Source organism: Peromyscus californicus, unplaced genomic scaffold, assembly GCF_007827085.1.
Source record: "Peromyscus californicus insignis strain IS unplaced genomic scaffold, ASM782708v3 Scaffold_4__1_contigs__length_199733344, whole genome shotgun sequence".
Taxonomy (NCBI): Eukaryota; Metazoa; Chordata; class Mammalia; order Rodentia; family Cricetidae; genus Peromyscus; species Peromyscus californicus.
Window position 1 is genome coordinate 56,244,732 of NW_026294562.1, and position 22,924 is coordinate 56,267,655.

Sequence of the window (22,924 nt, forward strand, 5' to 3'; positions counted from 1 at the left end):
AATAAGGACCTTGCTCACCTTGATGAGGTCCCCCAGCATCTGGTTAGCCTCCACATAGGCCTTCTTGACCTCCTTGAACTTGGAGCCAAGCCCCATGCTGTGGGCCTGGAAGTGTAGGTTGGTGTATTGGCCCCCTGGGATCTCGTTCTCATACACATCTGAGTTGCCAGACTTCATGGTAGCCGTGCAATCAAAGGCTGAGTACAGTCCCCGGGCCCCTTCCCAGTACTCGCTGTAGTCAAACACACGCTCCAGGGGTATCTCTGCAGGGAAGCTGGAGTCAGGGGAGCTCGGCAGGGGCTCCTCCTTCCAGGACTCAGGGCTAGCCCAGGTCCCATCTCAGACTCGGGCGGGCGCAGAGTGAGGCATCTGGGTTTTGTGTCCCAGGCTCTGCTGGGATTATTTGCGGCTACAGCTTTGAGAGGGGCACAGCCATGGGCCACGACATCCTACCTGTGTCCAGAGGAGTCCCTTTGGTACAAGCCACCAGGGCCCCCATGCTGGGCTGTGAAGTCATCCCAGACATGGAGTCTGCTGCCACATCCACAACATCAGCCCCGGCTTGAGCACAGGCCAGCATGGCTGCCACACCTGCTCCTGATGTGTCATGGGTGTGGATGTGCAGCGGAAGGTCGGGGAATCGGTCCCGGAGGGAGCTGACCAGCATGGTGCAGGCCTTGGGCTTCAGGAGCCCCGCCATGTCCTAAAAAATGAAGAGAAAGAAATATGGTGAGGAGGGATGTGACATGTTTCTGCGTTGCCGGCCATGGTGGGTATGGTGGGAGGGCGAGAGGAAGAGATGAGAGAAGCCCTGGTACCTTAATGCACAGGATGTGTGTGCCAGCTCGCACCAGTTCTTCAGCTAAGCCCATGTAGTATTCCAGCGAGTATTTAGTGCGACTGGGGTCAGCCACATCTCCAGTGTATGAGATGGCAGCCTCCACCACGCCCCCAGCACTGCCTGCCGCCTCCATGCCCAGCAGCATGTTTGGCAAATAGTTGAGGGAGTCAAAGATTCGGAAGACGTCCATCCCGTTCTCCTTGGCCACCTCACAGAACCTGGCAGGTGAGGAGAAGACAGGTGACCCTACCTGCACCACCTCCTCTAGTTCCTAGCTCCTAGGGAATGAAGCCTGGCCTGGCAGGGGAGCAGGGCCTTTTCCAGGCCAGCCGGGGCCAGGAGGTGTCCGTTGCTGACGGCTGTCCAGCCTGACTGAGCCTGGAGGGTTACCAAGATTCTTGGCAAAGGTAGCTGATGGGGGACACTGAGCAGGGCCCTAGGGCCTGGGTTCCAGCCCCACCTCCGCGCAGTGATTCCCGGGACAAGTCATCTCCCTCAGTGTTTGCTGCCATGGGGACCCAGAAGCCCAGCCTGCTCTGCCTCTGCAGTCTTGTGTTTAGTCCCCGCAGGGCACAGTCAGAGACTTTGGAGCCCACTGCTGTGTGGTCCCAGGCGACCCAGGCTCACTTGAAGACCACGTTGTCAGGGTAATTGGTGTAGCCCACAGCATTGGCCCCTCGCAGCAGCATCTGGAACGGGATGTTGGGGATGAGCTCCCGGAGCTCCTGCAGCCGCCTCCAGGGGCACTCATACAAGAAGCGCATGGCGACGTCAAATGTGGCTCCTGGACAGGAACAGAGAAGCTGGTCACTCCATAGCCTGCTCACTTCCAGGGTTCCTCATGTTCTAGCCCCTACCAGCCTCTCCCCCCACCGATGCTCAGGGAAACTCAGGCTCATTTGTGCCCCTCAAACTACTCAGGGCAGGGTCTCCATCCGCCCCCCGCAGCCTCGAGCCCAGGGCTTTCCAGCAGAAGCTGGCTGGAGCTGGGTCTTGTGGAACAAAAGCCTTCATCCTCATGGTCTCACTGTCGGCCTCTCTCTGTCCTTAGTTCCCTGGGCCTTCTGGGTTGGGCACTCAATTTGCTAGCACTGTCCAACATCCCAGCCCTCCGCTAGCTACCTCCCCAGTTCTCCATGCTGAAGAGCCTGTCGAAGCTGTGGGCGACATAGGGTGCAATCTTTTTGAGATCATGTGTGCGCACTCGAGTGGCCAGCAGTGACTGGTGGGCATCCCGGAAGGTTGTGTCCATCAGCAGCAGCCCCTGGTGATTCCGCACAGCTCGGGCAAAGCCCTCTGGCCCCTCTCGCAGAAGGATGTCTCGGAAGCCAGCTGGGGGTGGGCCTAGGCAGACAAGAACATTGCTACCTATCCTGCAATGTCCCGTTACCCCCTTGAGTTGGTAAAAATGGATCTCACCTACCTATAGGCACTGCAGGAACAATGGGGTCCACAGGGCTGGGACTGGCCTTGACAGGGATTGGAGTGGTAGGGCCATTCACCATGACATGTCCTGGGGAGGAAGTGGGCAATATGTCAAGGCAGGGAGTCGGCAGACTCTGGGATAGAGACTCTCCCCAGGACACCCAGGCCTCTTGGGTCCAGGCAGTGGAAACCTATTAGGGGCCATGTAGGCAGAAAGGAGGGCACAGGACCTTAACAAGGAAGGGCTATGGGGCAGGAGACAAGGGACAGTCAGGAGGGAGAGGGTGGGCAGACCGAGGTAATGCAGCAGCTTCTGGGCCCGGTTCTGGGCAGGCCGCAGCTGGAACAGCTCAGGGTTCTCATCAATGAACTGGGTGTCCACAGTGCCCGCTAGGAACTGCTGGTTGTTGAGGACATTCTGCAGGAAGGGGATGTTGGTCTGCAAGACAAAGGCAGAGGGGTCACTGTGCAGCTGGGGGGGGGGGGGAGACTAGCCTGGAGCACTACGGCTTCCTTCATCTCCATCTTTCTGGCAATGCCTGAAGTTGCCAGGGGCTAGATGCACACCCTCCATCTTTGCTCACCCCAGAACATATGCCAATGCCACCCCTCTTATTTGGGTCGACAAACTAAGATCTAACACCCCCCAAAGCATAGAACCTAGCTCGGCCTCTCCTTCATCAGCACACATACTACCCTTTACCCCCACCAGCCATGCTTCTTGAACCCACTATCATGAGAGCCCCTCTTCCTAATTCCAACAGCATCCTCCAGCTGTCGTGCTAACAGCACCCACCTTAACACTCCTCCCGGACCTCCTCTACCCTGCCACTTCTCACACACCACTGTCCTTAGGAAGCCCTGATCTGGACCTGCTGCTCCCGTGGTGACAGCCTCTGTCTTTGGAGCCAGGTGGAACGGTGGCCAGCATCTCCACGGTCCTCAAAGAGCCCTGTATCCTGTGCTCCCCAAGTATCTGGTAGATGGATGCCTTGTCTTCTACCCTGGCTCCCCAGCTTCCTGTGTGACTGGGTACATTGGACCTCTGTCCCGTGACAAATCCTAGACTCTTAATCTCTTCTGCTCAACACTGCCACCTTTGCCCAACAGATTGGACAAGTGGGGTGCCTTGCCCACCAGCTCCTGACAGGAAGTCACTAACGATTACAAAGCAGGGCCCAGTTATCAGTGCCTTGCATCTGCTTGTCTCCTGGAAACTTGCCCATGCCCTAAAAAAAAAATAGAGACCAGAGCATCTGAAGAACCCAGGGCTGCATAAGATGAGACAGATCCTCAGAGCCTCCCACCACCACCGCCTCTACTGGAAGCTCCAGAGTGGTAGGAACAGGGCCAGGAACCACCTGGCTCCCAGCACAGGGCAACACATGGCAGATGCTAGAACACGTGTATGTTTGGAGTGAAGGGAACTCTTTAGGGGAAGAAAAAGTATCTGACACCGCCTCACATCACAGCTGAGCAGACTAAAGATCCAAACTGTTTTGTAAAAGTTGAGGCGTCCCAACAACAGCAACAATCCAGGCAGTGGCTTCCAGCGGCACGAACTTAAGCCCCTCAAGCTGCGCGGTTTCCTACTCCCTTAGGTGTGAATAATACGGGCAATTAAGAGCCCTAGGTCTCCGCTAGGAAACTGTTCTGTAGTTAAGTAACTTGCTCAAGGCTGCGCAGCTGTACCAAGCAGGATTAGAATCCAGCCTTTGTCTCCCTGGATTCCTGCCAACCACACGCTCCTGAGAACCAGGTATGGAGGGAGAGGAATAGGAAGAAGGGGCCCAGGTAGTCTAGGGCCTAGGAGATGTCCCGTAGAAGGTGACAACTTCCCATGCCAACTAGGTGAGCCACTCTTGATGGTGGAGACAAACAAGAACCGCGATGCCCAATCTGGTTCTGAGTCCTCAGCACTCTCATCCAAGCCCGGGCTCTGAAGCCACCTTGCATCTTAGACCGTTCGGGCCAGACTCCCTAAGAGGCCCCGCGGGGAAGGGGGGCGGAGCAGCGACTCGGAGAGGACCACTGACGCACAGCTTCAAACAGCGTGCCACCGCCAGCCTGCTGGGAAAGCGCGCAGCGCAGACCAATCGGGCTGCAGGCGGAGGCCGGTTGGCTGGGGAGCGCCGGGCAGGGCGGAGGGAGACCGGGCAGAGGAGGGAGGGGCGCGGTGGGGCGGGGCGCGACGCCAGTCCCGTGGCCGAGCCCTCAGGCCCCACCCGCAGAAGCCCGCTCGGGGCGCCACCCGAGCCCCCCAGGGCCCGGGCCTGTGGGGGGATCCTGCACGTGACTCGGTGATGCAGAACAGTTGTGACCTTCAGTGTGTGTCTGTAAACGCGAGGGTCCCAGCAACTGTGCGGGTTTGCGCCCGGCCCTGCCCGGGGTGCGGGGACGTGTGGGTGTGTGAGCATATGTGGGCGTGCTGGGGAGGGTGCCCAGAGACATGTGACAAAGACCCGTCTCTGGGAGATGGTGAAGGGGCCTGCGAGCTGGCGCTTTGTCTGGTTGTCTGCAGAGCCGCGGCGCCCGCCTGAGCAGCGCAGGATGCTTGGGCGCCAGGGTGGCCCGGGGCGCGCGCGCCCGTGCCAGGGTGAGTGTGCTGCGGCAGCGCCGTGGGGCAGCGCGACGGGCCTGGCCGGGCCTCGGGCGTGACTGAGTGCCACCCGTGGGCGCTGCAGTGGCAGCGTGTCCCCGTGACCTCGGGAGCCGGGCTGGGGCCCGGGTGGATCCCCGCGCCCCTCCCGGTCCGCCCTCCACGTGCGTGTCCGCGGCGCGCGTGTCCGCCCGCGCGCACCCGCCTGCCTGTCGCCGCCGCCGCCGCCGCCGCCACCGCGAACGGCGCGGAGAAAAGGTGCCGGGAGCCGAGAGAGCCGGGGCCGAGGGCCCGAGCGCCATGGGCCGGAGGGCGCGCGGCTGGCGGGCTGGGCCTCCCCCCCGCGAGAGAGCGGCCTGGAGTCGGCAGAGGCCGGCTGGGCCCGCGGGGAGGCCGGCCCGCGCCCCCTGAACGATGGACACCAGGTGAGCCCCCTCCCCCGCCCCGGCAGGGTACAGCGGGAGGCCCGCCCGGGGAGGAGCCAGAGGCCACGCCAGGGATTTGGGGGATCGCGGTCCTCAGCAGCCACGAAGGGGAAGGCACGGAGGGGGGAGGGGGCTGCCCATTCCAGAGGATGCCTGAAGGAAGTTCCGGGACCCTCCCTGCGCCTGGCCCTCCTCCACTTCCTGCCTCATGCCTCACCTTGTCCCCGGTACCTGGATTCTGTTCAACTGCTTGGGAAATGTGACCTTTACCCTGGGGGGCCTGAGCCTGCAGCCCCAGCCATCTTTTCTCCCTGGGGTCCTCCTTAAGCCTCTTACTCAACCCTTCCCCGGTCCAGACTCTGGAAACTGGTTCCTGGGACCGTGCCCTGGGCACAAGTGGGCACTTGCCCCAGCCCCACCTGTGCCCGGGGCTGTGGCCCTTCCCCACAGGGAGCTCACCATGGCCCCGCCACTCCTCTTGCTGCTGCTGGCCAGTGGAGCCGCCGCTTGCCCGCTGCCCTGCGTGTGCCAGAACCTGTCCGAGTCGCTCAGCACTCTTTGTGCCCACCGAGGCCTGCTGTTTGTGCCACCCAACGTGGACCGGCGCACGGTTGAACTGCGCCTGGCTGACAACTTCATCCAGGCCCTGGGACCACCTGACTTCCGCAACATGACAGGGCTGGTGGACCTGACGTTGTCACGAAATGCCATCACCCGCATTGGGGCCCGCTCCTTTGGAGACCTGGAGAGCCTGCGCTCCTTGCATCTGGATGGCAACAGGCTGGTGGAGCTGGGCAGCAGCAGCCTACGGGGGCCTGTCAACCTGCAGCACCTCATTCTCAGTGGCAACCAGCTGGGCCGCATTGCGCCAGGGGCCTTTGATGACTTCCTCGACAGTCTCGAGGACCTGGATGTGTCCTATAACAATCTCCGGCAGGTTCCCTGGGCTGGCATAGGTGCCATGCCTGCCCTGCATACCCTTAACCTGGACCATAACCTCATCGATGCACTACCCCCGGGTGTCTTTGCCCAGCTTAGCCAGCTCTCCCGCCTTGACCTCACCTCCAACCGCCTGGCCACGCTGGCACCTGACCCACTCTTCTCCCGAGGGCGGGATGCGGAGGCCTCCCCCTCCCCCCTGGTGCTGAGCTTCAGCGGGAACCCACTGCACTGTAACTGTGAGCTGCTGTGGCTGAGGCGGCTGGCCCGGCCTGATGACCTGGAAACCTGCGCGTCTCCACCCCCCTTGGCGGGACGCTACTTCTGGGCAGTGCCTGAGGGAGAGTTCTCCTGCGAGCCTCCACTGATTGCCCGTCACACACAGCGCCTGTGGGTGCTAGAGGGCCAGCGGGCTACTCTGCGGTGCAGGGCCCTTGGTGACCCTGTGCCCACCATGCACTGGGTTGGCCCTGATGACCGGCTGGTTGGCAACTCTTCACGAGCCTGGGCTTTCCCCAATGGCACCCTAGAGATTGGGGTGACAGGCGCTGGAGATGCAGGAGCCTATACCTGCATCGCCACCAACCCTGCCGGTGAGGCCACAGCCCGAGTGGAGCTCCGGGTGTTGGCCTTGCCCCATGGTGGAAACACCAGTGCTGAGGGGGGCCGTCCTGGGCCCTCGGACATTGCTGCTTCCGCTAGGACTGCTGCCGAAGGAGAGGGGACTCTAGAGTCTGAGCCAGTCGTGCAGGTGACGGAGGTGACCGCCACCTCTGGCCTGGTGAGCTGGGGCCCGGGGCGGCCATCTGACCCCGTGTGGATGTTCCAAATCCAGTACAACAGCAGCGAGGACGAGACCCTCATCTACCGGTGAGGATGGGCCCTCCACATGCCCTTCAGCCTGCTTTGTTCACTAGGCCTCCCTGCTGGCCCTGTGTCCCCAAGTCCTACCTGTCCCCTCCAGGCTTGTGCCTGCCCTCCTTCTAAACTTCTAAACTCTCGGAGCATGGCTGAGCCGGCTGCCTGGGGCAGAGGAAGGGGGTCTCAGGTGTGGCTGTGTGTGCCAGCCTTCCTGACCATCAGTAATGGCAGCGTGGGTGTCTGCTGAAGCACCTGCCCCCCGCCCTCAGGTATTTCTGTCTCTGCTTGGTGCCACCCCCGCCCCAACTCCTATTGCCTGAGGCCTGTCAGTGCATACACCTGTCTGTGCGCTGACACTATCCTACATATGGATGCCTGTCATCGTCTGCCTTCCTGAGGGAGCACAGGCCTGTGTGTGTTGACAGGGCCTTTCAGGCCTGAGGGGCTGTCTAGGGCAAACATGAGAGATGGGAATGGGGGCTGTACCCCACCCTGGGGCTCTGACCACCTGCCCTTGCCTGCAGGATCGTACCAGCCTCCAGTCACCACTTCCTGCTGAAGCACCTGGTTCCTGGTGCTGACTACGACCTCTGCCTGCTGGCCCTGTCACCTGCTGCCGGGCCTTCCGACCTCACGGCCACCAGACTGCTGGGCTGTGCCCACTTCTCCACGCTACCAGCCACACCCCTGTGCCATGCCCTACAGGCCCATGTGCTGGGCGGGACCCTGACTGTGGCAGTAGGTGGGGTCCTAGTGGCCGCCTTACTGGTCTTCACTGTGGCCTTGCTGGTTCGGGGCCGGGGAGCTGGGAATGGCCGCCTGCCACTCAAACTTAGCCATGTCCAATCCCAGACCAATGGTGGCACCAGCCCCATGCCCAAGAGCCACCCACCACGGAGCCCTCCACCCCGCCCCCAGCGCAGCTGTTCCCTGGACCTGGGAGACACTGGTGGATGCTACGGGTATGCCAGGCGCCTGGGAGGAGCCTGGGCCCGGCGGAGTCACTCTGTCCATGGGGGGCTGCTGGGAGCTGGGTGCCGGGGTCTGGGGGGCAGTACAGAGCGGCTGGAGGAGAGTGTGGTGTGACAGGAGGGCAGCCTCTTCGTGCCCTGAGGAAGGAGCAGTGCCACTGCTGGGCCCAGGTGGCAGCACCCAGCCTGGGTGGGCAGCACGGCCCTGGGCCCCACTCTGCTTTTTATCCTCAGTACCTCAGGCTCCCCAAGTACTTGGTGGGACAGCAAGCCCTTTCCTTGGTTTTGGCCTCCAGACTAAAGGGACAGGTCCCACCAACAGGTGCTCAGAGCCACCAAGGCAGGGGCTGCAGCCACCAAGAGGGAGTCTTGTTTCTATTTATAATAAAATTGTTGGGGACACTTCAGTGTAGGTCTTTGGTCTCATTCTGCCTGGTCCCTGGGAAGGAGGGAGGGAGAGAGGGAGGGAGGGAGGAGGGAGGGAAGCTGTTAGAAGCACACAGACCAGTACTGGTGTCAAGGCTAAAGCTGCCCAGGCCTAGCAGAGGTGGTCCTCATAGTCCAAGACTCACAGCCAGCCTATAGGGAAGCCCAGGGTAACAGTCAAGAGCTGGTGTCTGCTGGCCCTGCCAGAAGGCAGGCATGAGTCCAGGACCATCAGCAAGGTCCTGTGTGAGATGGCACCACCCAGCTGTTCTAAGATACACAGCTGTATGCTGGGCTTTCCTGGAAAGCTGGCTTTGACCTGCTGCAGCCTGTTGATATCAAGGTGCTTTGGCCCTCCCACACCCGTGGACCCACACTGTTCAGATGGGTCCTGTATCGGCACCTACATGCTTAATGAAAGTTAGAAGTAGACACTGGTATTCCAGACCTGCCAAGCAGCCTGAGGAACATTCTGCTGGGTCCACAGTGGGCAGCCAAGCTTCCACACACCCAGCCTCCTGGCACCACAACATACCTGGACATGACCTAGAGAAATGCTGGTTTACGGTCCTTGAGGGAAATAGGCAAGAGATAGGAGACATAGGAGAGGGCAGACATAAGGTAGGATGTACACAGGAAGGGGACAGACAGGCCCCAGATCCTGCTGCTGTTCTGTGGTCATGGGCCCTGCTGTCCCTGTTCTCATCCTTGGAAGAGGATGCTGGGATCTTGAGTGCACTGGAATATAGGACAGGGATGTAAGGTTGTGTGGCTCAGGGTACCTGGCGCTAAGGGTGGAAAAAATAAGCAGAGATAACAGGGCACAACCTCAAACCTGGGGACAGCTCAGTGTATACCCAACAACCACTCCCATCCCTGGTCAGCCACAAGAAAGGCCCCAGAGCATGAGCCAGTGAATCTAGGATGTAGGGAGCTGAATTTACAGCATAACCTCTGCCCCCTGGGTGACATGGACCTCAACAGAGCCTGTGAGCAGAATGCAGACCCTAACCTCTAGAAAAACACTGACTCCTCCTAAGATAGGCTGTGGGGGACAGGCTCAAAACATCCCTTCTTCCCACAAGGTTTTCCAAAAGGTCTTTAAGGGCACTATGTCACTGACAGGACCTGTGAACAGTGAGAAAGATGACTGGCCATTATGGGGACAGCACTGTCACAGTGGGCCCATGAGTCACCAAGCTTTAACAGTGATCAAGGGCCGGAAGAGGTCACAAATAGGAGGTCAGCACCAGCACTGCCCACATGGCCAGAGCACCTCTGGGAGCCTCTGGATGAGGGGGAGAATTCAATGGGCTGGGGGCCTAAGCCCATGCCCAGGGTGCCCCATAGAACACTTGAGCAGGTGCTGGCTTCAAAGGACAGCAGCATTTCTCGGCTGTGATGTGTCTTTAGCTGCGGAAACTAGTTAGAAACAGAGCCCAACAAGGAGGTAATGGGCACGCCGAGGCCCTTGCTGTCAGGCGGCCACTGTGGCCAGAGCCCAGTCCCTGGTATGTTTCTTGGCTACTCTGAAGCACCTACCACTCTAGATGCCAGGCCAGGAGAGCTGGGAACTGGCAGATGGTCTCAGCTCATCCATCAGGGCTACAGCTCTTGCCCAGGGATCCATACTTACACAGAGACCCAGCAGGGTCCAGGCACCAGCAGTCTGAGAACAGCTAGGAGAGGTTACTGTGTCACTGAGGCTAAGAGCCACCTCAATAAAAGCAAGGCAAGGACAAAGCAGGCCACACACCTGATACGTGACCAAATGGACCCACCGTGGGCAAAGGCAGGGGAAGGCGCGACCTCTCACCTTTACACCTCGGACACGGAACTCAGCCAGGGCCCTGCTCATCTTGGTGGCAGCCGTGGGGTGGTCTTTGCCATGGGCAATGACTTTGACAAGCAGAGAGTCATAGTGAGGTGATATGACAGCCCCCTGGAAGGCAGAGGCATTGTCCAGGCGGATGCCCATGCCCTCACCACTCCGGAAAACCTGTCACCAGAAGGAAGCACAAGTCAGCAGCTGGACGGAAACGGGGGGTAAACTGGGCTCCCAGCATGGCCCCCCAGAGGGCTGAGCTCAAGGCTACCCAGAGGGCCCATCCCTGACCAGTCAAGTTCCTTTCTACTTCTGCCAACAGACCCAGGCCACAGCCCTTCTGAGTCCATGCGTTCACTCTGGTGCTGCAGCCAGGCCAGGACAGAGGAGGAAATGTCCCAAAAGGCTCCTGGTTCATGCACAGCCCAGTCAGCAGCCCAGGTGGGAAGGAAGGGGCCACATCCCACTGACCTTCCACCACCTGCCCGACCACCCTCCCTCCTTGCAGACCCAGTCTCTGTCCACCATCATTCCAGGAGCAGCACGCAATGCCCACTACCGGCTGCTCACTGGGGATGAGGCAGCTAAAGCAATCCCTGACCAAACAGCCCTGGGACAGACAGAAGTACACAGACCAGGACCACAAGCAAGAAAAGGAGACGGGCAGGCTGACCGAGGAAGGCTTCGGTTGGTTCATCTTCCGATTTTGAAACACCACTATGCAGCCCGGGCCAGCCTGAATTTACAATGTAGCCTAGGTTGGCCTTGAACTCATGATGACTCTCCTGCCTCAGCCTTCTGAGTGCTAGAATCACAGGTGTGCACCACCACGCCCAGCTTGATTTGTTGTTTGTTTTTAAAGAGAGAGGGAGGGGAAGGCCTCGATATCGACTCACATTCCCTCTTCCTGAAGGGAGGGTGGGAGAAGGAGCAGAGAGGAAGGAAGGAGACGTGGAGACGGAACACACACAGTGAAGAAACCACACCTGAGCTCGTCCAGGAAACACAAGAGAGACTCGCTGAGGGGAAATGGCGGACACAAATGGGGTCGGGGGTCTGGGGTGGCTACCCTTGCACACACAGGTGAGTGTTCATTCAGGACAGGCAGGGGACAGGTGGGGAAGAAATCAAGAGAGAGAGGAGGCCAGAGGGACTGGCCTGGGAACACCCTCAGCATCACCCTTCGGCTGCTAAGGGCACAAGCTGTGTTCAATAAAGAAGAACTTCATGCAATATTTAAGGGTGGACACTCAGCTGTGTGCAGGAACCACCAGCTAAAAATACCTTGTGGTGACCGGCTCTAAAGCCAGCCCCTGGCCGTGGAGGTGGAGGTGGAGAGGAACCAGCCCAGCAGCCTCTTCTGAGCCCCAGGCCATCAGCTGCCCCTTCCCAGACAAGGGCAAAAGAGCCAGGGCTATAAGGCAGCACCAGCCCAGGGATGCCCCACCTAGGGACTCAGAAATGAATATGGGTGGTCATCTATGGTGGCCCTTGGGCTCTCAAGGCCATCAGAACTGACCTAGCACCCCAGCCCTGCTCCACTCCACCATACTACTTTCGGACATTTTTGCAGTTCTGGAGTCTGGCTCATGCTCATTGTTGCTGCCCTTGTGCCCTGGATACCAGTGCCAACCCTGAGTGCCGCTGGTGTCCTGTATTGGTAGGGAGTGCTGCTGACATGCAGGGAGAGGGAATGCAAGGGACAGGAAACTGAGCCCAAATGCTCCAACCCTGATGGGAAAATGGGCAGAGCTGAGGTGAACTTCTCAGTCCCCCAGTGCTGCCTTCCAAAGAACTCTTGCTTATTCCCAAGGGGCCTTCTGTTTGACTCACCCTGCTACAGAGATCCCAATCCTCTGCTCCCCACAAGGTCCTGCCTTGCCAGCCACCCCTCACACCTGATAGAAGGCAGGATAGAGACCAGCAGGGCATCAGGGCCGAGGCTTCACATCTGGGGGCCCACAGCTGTCCCCTAAGCTGGTCTGCCCCCATTCCCAGAATGGCTTTCTGCTAGCTTTCTGTGGAATGGTCTTCCCTTACTCTAGGACAGTCCTGGGCTCCCACGTGCTCTAAGCGGCTGCATCTGGACCCCTGGGTAATAACCTGGGCACCAGGGGAGGTTGTGAAGAATCTCCACCCAGGCTGGAGCTGGGTCGCACTTGCTACATCACCTACCTCGATGCGGCCAGTGTCAGGCTGGAAGCTGCGTGCAGGGTCCTCAGTGGTGACTCGACACTGGATGGCACAGCCATTGATGCGGATGTTCTCCTGCCGCAGGCCCAGGTCAGGCAGGCTCCGGCCCTCAGACACGTGGATCTGAGCATGGACCAGGTCCACGCTGCCAATGAGGAGGACACCAGGGAAGGAGGAGAATGAGGAGAAGCAGGGGGTAGGGGTTCCATAACTCACACAGGCCAATGCTGCTGCATCCTCCTCTTAGCCCAAACAGCCTGGGATCCTCTACCTGGTGGTCCTACAGCCTGCTTTGCTTGCTCAAGTCCCCTAAGAAGCTTCCAGAAGACAGATATCCACCTGCCCTTCACCCTCCTGGTGGCCTCTTCCAACAGCCCTGTCCTTTGCCTGCCCCTGCCCTAAGATCTGCAAACTCCTGCTTGCCCGTGACACCAAGATGGGAAGTACCGGCAGAGGTCATGGTCACAGGGTTGGAACACCCACTCTTGGAGCATGGGGGCTACATTGTGTATGCAGGGAGGGCAGGCTGCAAATGAGAATCACAAGGCCAGGTATGTTGGTATATGTCTGTAATCTCAGCATTGAGGTAGAGGCAGGAAGATTAGAAGTCCAAGGTCACCCTTGGCTATATAGCAAACTTGAGACCAATGTGGACCTCAGGAGACCCCACCTAAAAAAAACAAAGCAAAGCAAAACAGAACCAAAGCCAAACAAATGAAAACAGGGAGCTGCATCCTTTGGAGGCCTGCAAAGTTAGACATGGTCAGGACACTATGTTCCTCAGGCACATGCAGAGCAGAGGGCTCTCCCTGTTTGCATGGTTGTGTGAACCTAGCTGAGCAACAACAGCCACTCTCAAGAACGGTGTCCAGTCTAGGCCAAAGCTGTGAACACAAGGCCCTCCAGGTTTCATGTATTAGGTCTGAGGCTCATGGCCAGTACTCCACTGGCCGACTGCCCTCCATACTCCATGTCACCTGTGAAGGCAGAGTGGTAATGATGGTCACCACGGCACCCTCTCTGCAGGCCACTGACCCTGCCTGCATGCTGCATCTCCATGGTAGCACTCCCCCATCAGAGGAGCTTGAGGGTCAGAGAAGCCACAGCTAGTCCAGCCTGCACATGGCTCAAGACCTGGGGACCCTGACACTTGAGCAAGCAAATCCTTGGCAGAGCAGCACCAAGGCACAGACTAGGGAAGGTGGCTGGAAGGTGATACTGTGACTCCAGCTCCAACCCTAGGGAGCCAGGAGTGTGTGGGCTTCTGGACACGTGCTAGGCAAAGGTAGCCACTGGGCAACAGCATCATTCGTCTTGAGTGGGCCAAGAAGAAAACTGGATCAGGAGTGTTCCATGGTAAGGTGAACTGGTCCAATGCCAAGGACTACTACTTAAATGGCTCAAAATATGTATCCTGGAATAATGAAAGCTATTTTCACAGTTTGTAAAAATAAGTAGAATTTCTAAGTCTATACCCAAAACTTGTGGGAGAATACTCTGGCACCAATTTTCTAGGAAGCCGTGGCTCAAATTTAGACAGATGTTAATAGACATAACCTGAACCACAAAAGCCAGAACAATACACTGTCCACAGAAAACAGGACAACAGAATTTTTACATGTACAGACGGTGGGACAGTCCACTAAAGTATTCACAAAGAATAGTGGTCTGGGATGCCTTCAACAAACAGCAAACCTTTTGTTGTTTTGGTTTGAGACAGGGTCTCCTCTACATAGCCCTGACTGTCCATCACTATGTAGACCAGGTTAGCCAGATCTGCCTGCCCCTGCTGCCACCACATCTGGCTAAATAGCAAGTTTTAAAGGAGAATAAAAATTCTAGGAGCCGGGCGATGGTGGCATGCCTTTAATCCCAGCACTCGGGAGGCAGAGCCAGGAGGATCTCTGTGAGTTCGAGGCCAGCCTGGTCTACAGAGTGAGATCCAGGACAGGCTCCAAAGTTACACAGAGAAACCTGTCTCGAAAAAAAAAAAAAAATTCTAGGGACTAGAGAGTTGGCTCAGCAGCTAAGAGCACTGGCTGCTTTTGCTGAGGATGTGGGTTTGGTTCCCAGCACCCATGTGGCAGCTCATAATCCTCTGTAGCTTCAGTTCTGGGGGATCAGACACCCTCTTCTGGTCTCTGTAGGCATATGGCACACTTGTGGTGAACATACTTACATATAGGCAAACACTTACACATATAAAAATAAAATATAAAAATCTTTTTTTTTTAATCTAAGGGGCTAGAGAGATGACTCAGCAGTTAAAAGCACTGGCTACTCTTCCAGAGGACCTAAGTTCAGTTCTTAGCATGCACATAGCACTCACAACTATCAGTAATTCAAGTCCTGAGGGATCTATGCCCTCTTCTGGTCTCCATGGGCACTATACATACGTGGTACACAGACACATTGAGACAATATTCATACACATAAAACAAAAATAAATCTCAAAAAATTGTTTTAAGTCCATATAAATGTCTAATCAGCATAAAACTATATAATAAACAAAGATGAAAAAAATACCTAAAGGCTATGCCTAGGCATAAGAAATGTCACAGCGCTGGAGGCAAGGCCGGAGAGACTGAGTCCACTGTGTGGACTTGTATAATTCTCTTCCTCTCTGAGCCTTGGTTCACTCATCTGAAAAATGGAGTGATGGGTCCCTTCCTCATAAGTACAGCCAAGAGGGCCCCATGGAGTGCCTGGTAGCACCTAGCATCCTTATTATGAGGGGTGGGTAAGCTCTGATTGTTTTTATTTTGTGTTTGTTTTTTACAATAACCATGTGCAACCCTCATAAGAATTCTTTTAGTGAAGTCCCTAGGTCCACTAAAGCGAGAGCAAGTGATCCTCGGCAAGCGCCTCCAGGAGACCCTTTCCCATCCCGCCCCAGCTGTGCTCACTCTGTGATCTCTTCAGTGACCGTGTGCTCCACCTGCAGGCGGGAATTGACCTCGATGAAGTAGTGCTTGCCATGCTTGTCCACCAGGAACTCCACAGTGCCAGCGTTCTCGTATCCTACCTGCAGGGGTGGCCGGTAAGTAGAGGTTCCTGGGGTCAGGGCTGTGCCACACAAGCCTGCCCAGCACACAGGTTCTGGAACAGAACAGCTTGTAGCAATCCAGCCACCTACCATCAGCTCCCCTGCAGTGGCCAGCACCCAGGACCCAGCATATACCTCCACTCCAATACTCTGCAGGCTCAAGGCTCCACTGGAAGCTACTAAGGCCAGGCCACACCCAGCAAGTCCGGGTGAAGACATCCCCCAACCCACCCTAGACCTTCCCTGTTGCTTTCGAAGCTGCCTCCTCCCTCAGACCTGAAGTCCTGGGCCTCCCAGCCCACTTCTCCACTACAGAAGGGTTTTCAGGAAGTTTCCTCCTGTACTACTCTGTGGTCATCTCCGATCAGTGTCCTCACTGTGGCCATCACCTCAAGTGATGCCACTTGAGGACTAGCAATGGTGATGCTAACTCGGATTGCAACCCTCCTTCCATTCCACTTCTGGTCCTTCCAGAATAACACACCCACTCCCTAGAGCCTGAGCTGATGTGATTAATGGCATTGGCCTGAAGAACAGAGCAAGACCAAGGTGAGGTTGCTCCTCTGAGGCAAGCCCAGATCTACCAGACCTCGACAGCGCCTCTGCTCACATTGCTGAGCCTTGTCTCAGACCACTCTGTTCCCACTGCCCTAAGCCCTGGATGCCTGCACCTGGATGCCATTGGGCTCCAACCTGGGACAGTGTGACTGTCCAGAGATGGGAAGTCTAAGGTGGGAAGGCACAGGTGGTACCCTGCTGCCATGGCCAGTGTTCCCAGGCCAGACTGGGGCAGGCCATTGCTTATGGACACAACTCCCACCTCCATACCCAGAATCCACTCTACCAGCCCAACAGAGACTGGCAGACACCTCTGTGAGGGAATGAATGGGTTATACTGCAGCGGAGGTTAGGAGCCAGCAAGGAGGACATGCCATAATTTCGCCAGAATCCAAGGACTCTCGTTCTCTTTACAGTGACCAGGGCAAGCTGGTGCCCCAGAACCAGAGTAGAAGGAATGGCCAGTGCACCTCCCTTGGAGCCCAGCCCCTCTGCTGTCACCAAGGATGACAAGCACTGCTTCCAGCCTCAAGAGGACGTCTGCACCCTCGCTCCCTGCAAAGCCTCCCTTCTTCCTTCAACAGGGAATGCCTGTACCCTAAGCCATGAGAAAATCTGGACAGGTACCAAGAAAGTTTGCAAAAATGGGCTCATGTCCCCAGGAGCATGTCCTCACCTGCTTGGCAAGTTTGACAGAGTCACTGGTGAGGCGTGAGCGAAGTTGGGGGTCCAGATGGGCAGCAGGAGCGATCTCTACCACCTTCTGGTGCCGCCGCTGGATGGAGCAGTCACGCTCATACAAGTGCAGGATGTTCCCATATTGGTCCCCTGAGCATTCAAAACACTAGATTCAGCCTTTCCTAGAATCCAAGTGCCCCTCCTACAGGCCCTCTGGCCCCTTGGGCCCTGCTGTCCCAATGGTTGCTGCTGTAACCAGGGAGATCTAGGCTTCTCCAATTTCACACAACTCCCCACTCACCCAGGATCTGCACCTCGATGTGCCGTGGCTTCTCAATGAACTTCTCCACAAACAGTGCCCCGTTCCCAAAAGCTGCCAAGGCCTCTGAGTAGGCTCGAGTGTAATTCTCCTCCAGCTCCTAGGAGGGCAGGCAAGGCCAGGCAGACAATGGGACCAACTCTGTACCCTCTGTGACCACCTCGGCACACTTCCCAGAGTCCACCACAGGGAGTGCCTGCCTAGCACCCAGCCCTTAGCATAGGTGCTACCCCGCTCACCTCATAGCTGTGCACAACCCGCATGCCACGGCCCCCACCTCCGTAGGCAGCCTTGAAGATAATAGGGAAGCCATAGGTGTTGGAGAACTCGTGGGCCTCATGCAGGGAATTGATGGGAGCGTCAGTGCCGGGGACCACTGGGACACCTGTTGGAAGGGTATAGGGGGCTCTCTGTAACAGGCTAAATCTCTATTACATCTTGTCAGGGAAACAAATTCTCACACGGGCCCCTCTCTACTAGCCCAGGAGGAGTTGTGTGTCACCTGCAGTGATGGCAATGGCCCGGGCCTCCACCTTGTCTCCCATCTTGCGCACCACCTCTGGACTTGGCCCAATGAACCGGACTCCAGCATCCTGGCAGGCCTGAGCAAAGTCTGCTCGCTCCGAGAGGAATCCATAGCCAGGGTGCACAGCATCTACACCATTCTCCTGTAAGTGGTGGGAGAAACACCTGGTGTGCTGGGCTCCCCCTCCACCCCCTCCACACATCCTGCTGATAGGTGTGAGTGCAGGGCACAGCACAGTATCTCGGCCAGCCTCAGGAAACCCTGGCATCTCCTAAGCCAAGCTGATTCTACCTTGGCCACCTTGATGATGTCTGGGATGTGCAGGTAGGCCTGCACAGGAGGCAGGCCACGACCAATAAGGTAGGCTTCATCAGCTTTCTGCCGATGCATCTGGCCTGTGTCCTGCTCCGAATAGATGGCCACTGTGCGGATGCCCAGCTCTGTGCAGGCACGGAACACTCGGATGGCAATCTCACCTAGGACAAGCAGGGTAAGTGGTTAGACTCCTGGGTCCAGAGAAAAACACAAAGGAGGCAGGCAGCACAGAGCGAGGAGGAGGCCAGGCTAGGCTGACCCCAAGCCCCGAATACTGGTAGTACTCACCTCTGTTGGCCACCATGACTTTCTTAATGGGCTTGTACTCCAGGCGCCGTACATTTGGGGAGGCAACAGGGGCAGTGGAGGAGCGGCGGACACCCAGGAGCCTCAGGCCCCCTCGAACTGTTTGGAACTTCAGCATCTGAGGAGGAGCAATCAGAATCCAGGTTAGAGCAGGCTAGGCACCGAGCACCCCAAATCCAGAAAGATAGAGGGACCCCAACCCTCAGAAGACAACAAAGAAGACAATACCATCTCCAATTCCATTTGTGGTGGAGCTCTGGACAGCAAGCAAACGGAGCCCAGTGGAGCTCGGCTCAACTTAACAGCCTCATACTCAATGCAACATTTACACTTCAGAGGCTGCAGTGGCCTGTGCAGGCAGGGCTGGTGTGCACCTGGATGCTCTGTGCCCAGGCTCACTACCCTCATTCTCTACCAACATCCAATATGGACTTCTTCCCTGTGTGGTTTTTGTCAACCTGCTCTCTCAGGAGGTGGCCTTGGCTCTCAGCTAAAACACAGCTTTCTTCAAACAGAGGCCTGGACCTTCCTTCTACTGTAAAATATTCATGACAGCCAAAAAGGGCAGTCAAGAGGCTAGTCACAGAGACACAAGCCTTGGGATTCCACCAACAGTAGGTCCTAGAGTGGTTATGATAGTGTGACAGGCTGAGGAAGAGGGGGGCACTGTTCCAAGCTGAAGGTAGGGTGGGGAGCTGTGTTTAATAGGGACAAGGTTGCAGGTCTGTGATATGCAAAGAGCATTGTAGATGATGATGGAATGGCTGTGAACGGACTTAAAGCCACTGAACTGTGCACTGGATGAGACAGGAGACCTGGCATTGTGTGTTATACAGCAACTTAATTTTTAAAATCAACTGAAGACAACTTATATACCACAAAACAGGTTTCATAGCTGACCACTCATTATATAAATGAAAGACACAGCTGGATATGGTGGCTCACACCTCTAATCCCAGCTACTCAGGAAGCTGAGGCAGGAGGATTGCTTGGTTTGAGGCTATCTTTGGCTACACAGTGAGTTCCAGGACAGCTTGAACTACGGTGTGATTTCTTCACCCATTCCCTCAAAACAAAACAAAACAAAACAAAACAAATCAAAAGAAAGCTATGGAGGTGGGGAAAAGGGAGAGAGAGATGAGGGAGAGAGGGAAGGGAGAGAGAGATGAGGGAGAGAGGGAAGGGAGAGAGAGCCAGGCCCAGGAGAGAAGGAAAAGACAGAGCAGGGCCCAAGTCTGCATCTGGCCTCTCCACTCAGATTGTGGCCTTTCTGTAACTGAATGATTTGGTTCTTAGTAAAAGGTAAAAGTGGTTTTTAAACATAAAAGCATACTCAATAACTAAGACACACATTGCAAGAACCCTGATGTCACAGGAGAGCCTGCAGCAGAGAGGAGGGAGGTGCTAGGACAGAAAGACTGAGCAAGGGAGTCTTACACAGAAGAGCAAGCGAGGAGAGCAGCGGCACAGGGGGGCCTGGTCTCCTGTGAGGTCCCGCTGCAAAGAGGGGAGAGACGCACAGGAACATCTCTGACCAAATAAGTGATGACAACATGCCTCAAAGGTCATGTCTTGTGAATGTCCTGGAGGAAAGATGGTTACTGCAGCTGGCTATCAGAGATGATTCTCTGAGACGGGGACACAGGAGCTGGAACCTGACCAGGGAGAAAGAGGTGGCTGCTTACCTATCACTGAGATCGCCAAGGTCCGGAGGGAATGAGCTTGGCACAATGAAGCAAGCTGGACAGACGGGAGCTGGAGGGCAAGGAGCCCTGCAAGAAGTGAGGCTGAAGGCACAGGCAGACATGACAGTACTGCCTCCTTCAGACCATGAACAGGTCTACAAGGATTGGAAAAGATCCTGGCAGGGCAGAGATGGGGACAGACAGAGGGTGTCCATCAGACCATCCCGGAGGCTGAGGAGAGACACAGAGCCTCTGACTAAGGGTAGGGGCCATGGGATCAGGCTGGAGTCAGGGAATAGTGCAGGGGTAGAGCAGGCAACATTCACTAAGAGTTCCATTGAGTTGAGGAGTGCAAGAAGCCCGTCCAGTGGATGGGCCAACACAGAAAGGCTGTAGAGGCAGAGGCAGTGTTAGGAGTGAAGGAAGCTCATGGACAAGGAAAGAGTAAGAGAGGAAAACCTGGTGCATGATGACAGGCAATGTATGAATCCAAGCTGAGGATGATGTAGATGGAAAAGGCCCAGGCCTGTCCTTTTCGGCTAGACTAGGAGGAAGAGACAACAAGAGACAGCTACAAGAGCAAGGAGGAAGGCCAGGATCCTCGTAGTGTCAGTCCTGAGCCAGAGCTCATGCCCTGGGACAGTGGGGTCCGCCATGATCTCTGAGAGGCAGAATAAGATGGCTCTGAGGCAGTCCTCAAATTTGTGTCTGTCCCAGGTAGCATACAGCAGCCAGGGCTGGCAGGAATATCTTAACTCACCTACACAAAAGTGGGGGGTCAACTTGCTAAGCTCCAGGCTTCAAAAGTGGGGTGTCACCTTGTTGGACTCCAGGCCCCAGTCTTTCTAAAATAGCTTGTATCTTGACCTTACTGTAATTGTTGTGTTTTATCTGGATGATGCTAAACCCCATGGCAGCTATGGCTTTTTTTTAAAAAAAAAAAAATTTCATGTAGCCCAGGCTAGCCTCAAACTCCATTAACAGTCAAGAATGACCTTGAACTCCTGATCCTCAGGCCTCCACCTCCCAAGCACTGGGATTATAAGAATGCATTACCACACTTGGCTGCAACAATTTTTTTTAAAAAAATGTATGTTCCATAATAATGTTTAACTTAGAAATTACAGTTAGAGATTAACAGGAATTAATAACCAAAAGAACAGTAACAAATGCTGTAACACAGCTATGTGAACGGAATGTGATCTCTCTTGGTTCTCTCCTGTGGATCTTAGCAACTCAGCATATATTTTTCTCCTCAGTAACTCAAGAACTTTCACCTTTTCACTTAAACAGTGCAGATAGCTTTCCCCTGGCAGAGCTCAGCTGCCAGCCTCATTTCTCTTGTGTTTGGGGCCACTAAAGTAAAAGTTACCCAGACACGAGGAGTTCCACAGCAGTCAGTGATGACTGAGACACTACTAACCAACCAGCAAACAGGTAGCAAATTCAGCATGGAGACTCTGCACAAAAGGGTAATTCTCCGTGTGGGCGGGAGGAAGTGGGAGGCGGCAGGATTTCATTACACACCCAGAACAGCATACCACCTAAAATGTATGGCTTGTTTATTTCTGGAATTTTCCATTTAATATTTTTGTACCACAATTTTCCATGGATAACTGAATTGAGGAAAGAGGAATTGGTGGATCCAAATGCTAACCCCAGTGTGGACAGACTGGGCCAGCTCTTCACTGACGAAGAGATAAAGGTCTAGCACCAACACCAACCTGACATGGCTGGTGCCTCCTGAAGCTGCCCACCAAGATGGAAATCACAGTCCTGCAGGGCCTTGCCTCAGATACACAACCTAGGCTTAACTTTAACCAAATTCCCATTTTTGGTTCAATGAGGAGAGGGCACACTATTTTTCCCAAGATAATAACTATTTTTTATTGCTTCAAATATGTGAAATTAATGCTTCAAAATTAATGCTTCAAATATGTGAAAAAATGCCAAGCACTGTGGCATACACCTTTAATCATGCAGGAAGCAGAGGCAGGTGGATCTCTGGGAGTTTGAAGCCAGCCTGGTCTACAGATCGAGTTCCAGGGCAGCCAGAACTATGTGAGAGATCCCATCTCAAAACAACAACAAAAAACAAATATGTAAAAGTTCATGTGTGACATGACTCCAGAATCAGTTCAGATGAAAGGAGCCGAAAAGACAACTAGGTGCTGACTGGACCCTGGACTTCTATTTCCAACAAGGGCACAAGGACACAAAGGACCACTGACAAAGTTTAAACAAGGTCTGTAGTTACACAGTACAGTCACTTCCTGATCTCGCTGTTGGTCAATGGTTAGGAGAAGCCCAACACATGCTGAAACACAGCAAGGTGCTGCCCTTGCCCCTGAAGTGACAGCTTCATAAAGGAGACTATTTCTAACTCAGAAAACCCCCAGGTCACACCCCCAGGTCCTGTCCAGCTACCAGATAGAGTTTTAATCTATCCAGAGCCTTCAAGCCAGGCCTACTGATACACTGGATGATCTCAGCGCTTCAAAGCCTGAGAAAAGCGGATCAAGAGTTCAAGGCCAGTCTGGCTACAATGCAAAATGCTGGTTTCCTTCATTTCTTGACACCAGGTCTTGTTACAATATAGCCCAGGGTCACTTGAATTTACTGTATAATCCTCCTGCATCAGCATCCCAAGGGCTTGGATTATAGGTGTGGGCCACCATGCCTACCTTTAAAACAAAGCAGAAGCTTCTATAGTACTTACAGAAGCATGTAAAAGAGAGAGAGGGAGTGTTGGAGAGTGTGAGGAGAGTGTAAGGGAGTGAGGATGGGTGTGATCAAGATATGTTATATAAATATATTAAATATCAAAATATAAAGTTAAAATTCTTTTTAAAATGTAGGTCTTCTGTTCCTTGGCTGGATCATTTCTACCCCAGGAATCCAAAATATCTATATTCCGAAACAGGGACTGAGATGTGTGTATGAAGGTGTTCGAAACAGCACCATTGACAACAACAAACCAGAAGGT

At 55.3% G+C, this 22,924-nt stretch overlaps 2 protein-coding genes across 3 annotated transcripts in view; one reads left to right on the plus strand and one right to left on the minus strand.

The window, feature by feature from the left end:
* Positions 1 to 22,924, minus strand: part of Pc (pyruvate carboxylase) — a 93,954-nt gene that overhangs the window by 1,661 nt on the left and 69,369 nt on the right. Inside the window, exons 3-18 of the mRNA XM_052762255.1 lie at positions 18,236 to 18,371; positions 17,924 to 18,108; positions 17,609 to 17,774; positions 17,346 to 17,491; positions 17,089 to 17,206; positions 16,786 to 16,937; positions 15,412 to 15,530; positions 12,488 to 12,650; positions 10,304 to 10,486; positions 2,561 to 2,705; positions 2,265 to 2,354; positions 1,964 to 2,185; positions 1,469 to 1,625; positions 819 to 1,059; positions 454 to 703; positions 19 to 263 (exon numbers count right to left, since the gene is read on the minus strand). Of these exons, the coding sequence (XP_052618215.1) occupies positions 19 to 263; positions 454 to 703; positions 819 to 1,059; positions 1,469 to 1,625; positions 1,964 to 2,185; positions 2,265 to 2,354; positions 2,561 to 2,705; positions 10,304 to 10,486; positions 12,488 to 12,650; positions 15,412 to 15,530; positions 16,786 to 16,937; positions 17,089 to 17,206; positions 17,346 to 17,491; positions 17,609 to 17,774; positions 17,924 to 18,108; positions 18,236 to 18,371 (2,718 nt within the window). The remainder of the gene's footprint in view (positions 1 to 18; positions 264 to 453; positions 704 to 818; positions 1,060 to 1,468; positions 1,626 to 1,963; positions 2,186 to 2,264; positions 2,355 to 2,560; positions 2,706 to 10,303; positions 10,487 to 12,487; positions 12,651 to 15,411; positions 15,531 to 16,785; positions 16,938 to 17,088; positions 17,207 to 17,345; positions 17,492 to 17,608; positions 17,775 to 17,923; positions 18,109 to 18,235; positions 18,372 to 22,924) is intronic.
* On the plus strand, positions 5,147 to 8,468 carry Lrfn4 (leucine rich repeat and fibronectin type III domain containing 4). 2 transcript variants are annotated; one of them, XM_052762257.1, is made up of 3 exons: positions 5,147 to 5,290; positions 5,741 to 7,099; positions 7,615 to 8,468. In XM_052762257.1, the coding sequence occupies exons 1-3, from the start codon at positions 5,280 to 5,282 to the stop codon at positions 8,174 to 8,176; spliced, it is 1,932 nt and encodes a 643-aa protein (XP_052618217.1). In that variant the 5' UTR covers positions 5,147 to 5,279; the 3' UTR covers positions 8,177 to 8,468. The 2 variants fall into 2 exon arrangements, with proteins under 2 accessions (XP_052618217.1, XP_052618216.1); XM_052762256.1 differs by having other exon boundaries at positions 5,148 to 7,099.

What these genes read in the sequence shown, in the direction of transcription:
- Lrfn4 (XM_052762256.1), top strand. Translation starts at nt 5,499, where the DNA reads ATGCCTCACCTTGTCCCCGGTACCTGGATTCTGTTCAACTGCTTGGGA. An exon ending in GACGAGACCCTCATCTACCG is followed by an intron (nt 7,100 to 7,614) that starts GTGAGGATGGGC and finishes CCTTGCCTGCAG; the next exon opens with GATCGTACCAGCCTCCAGTC.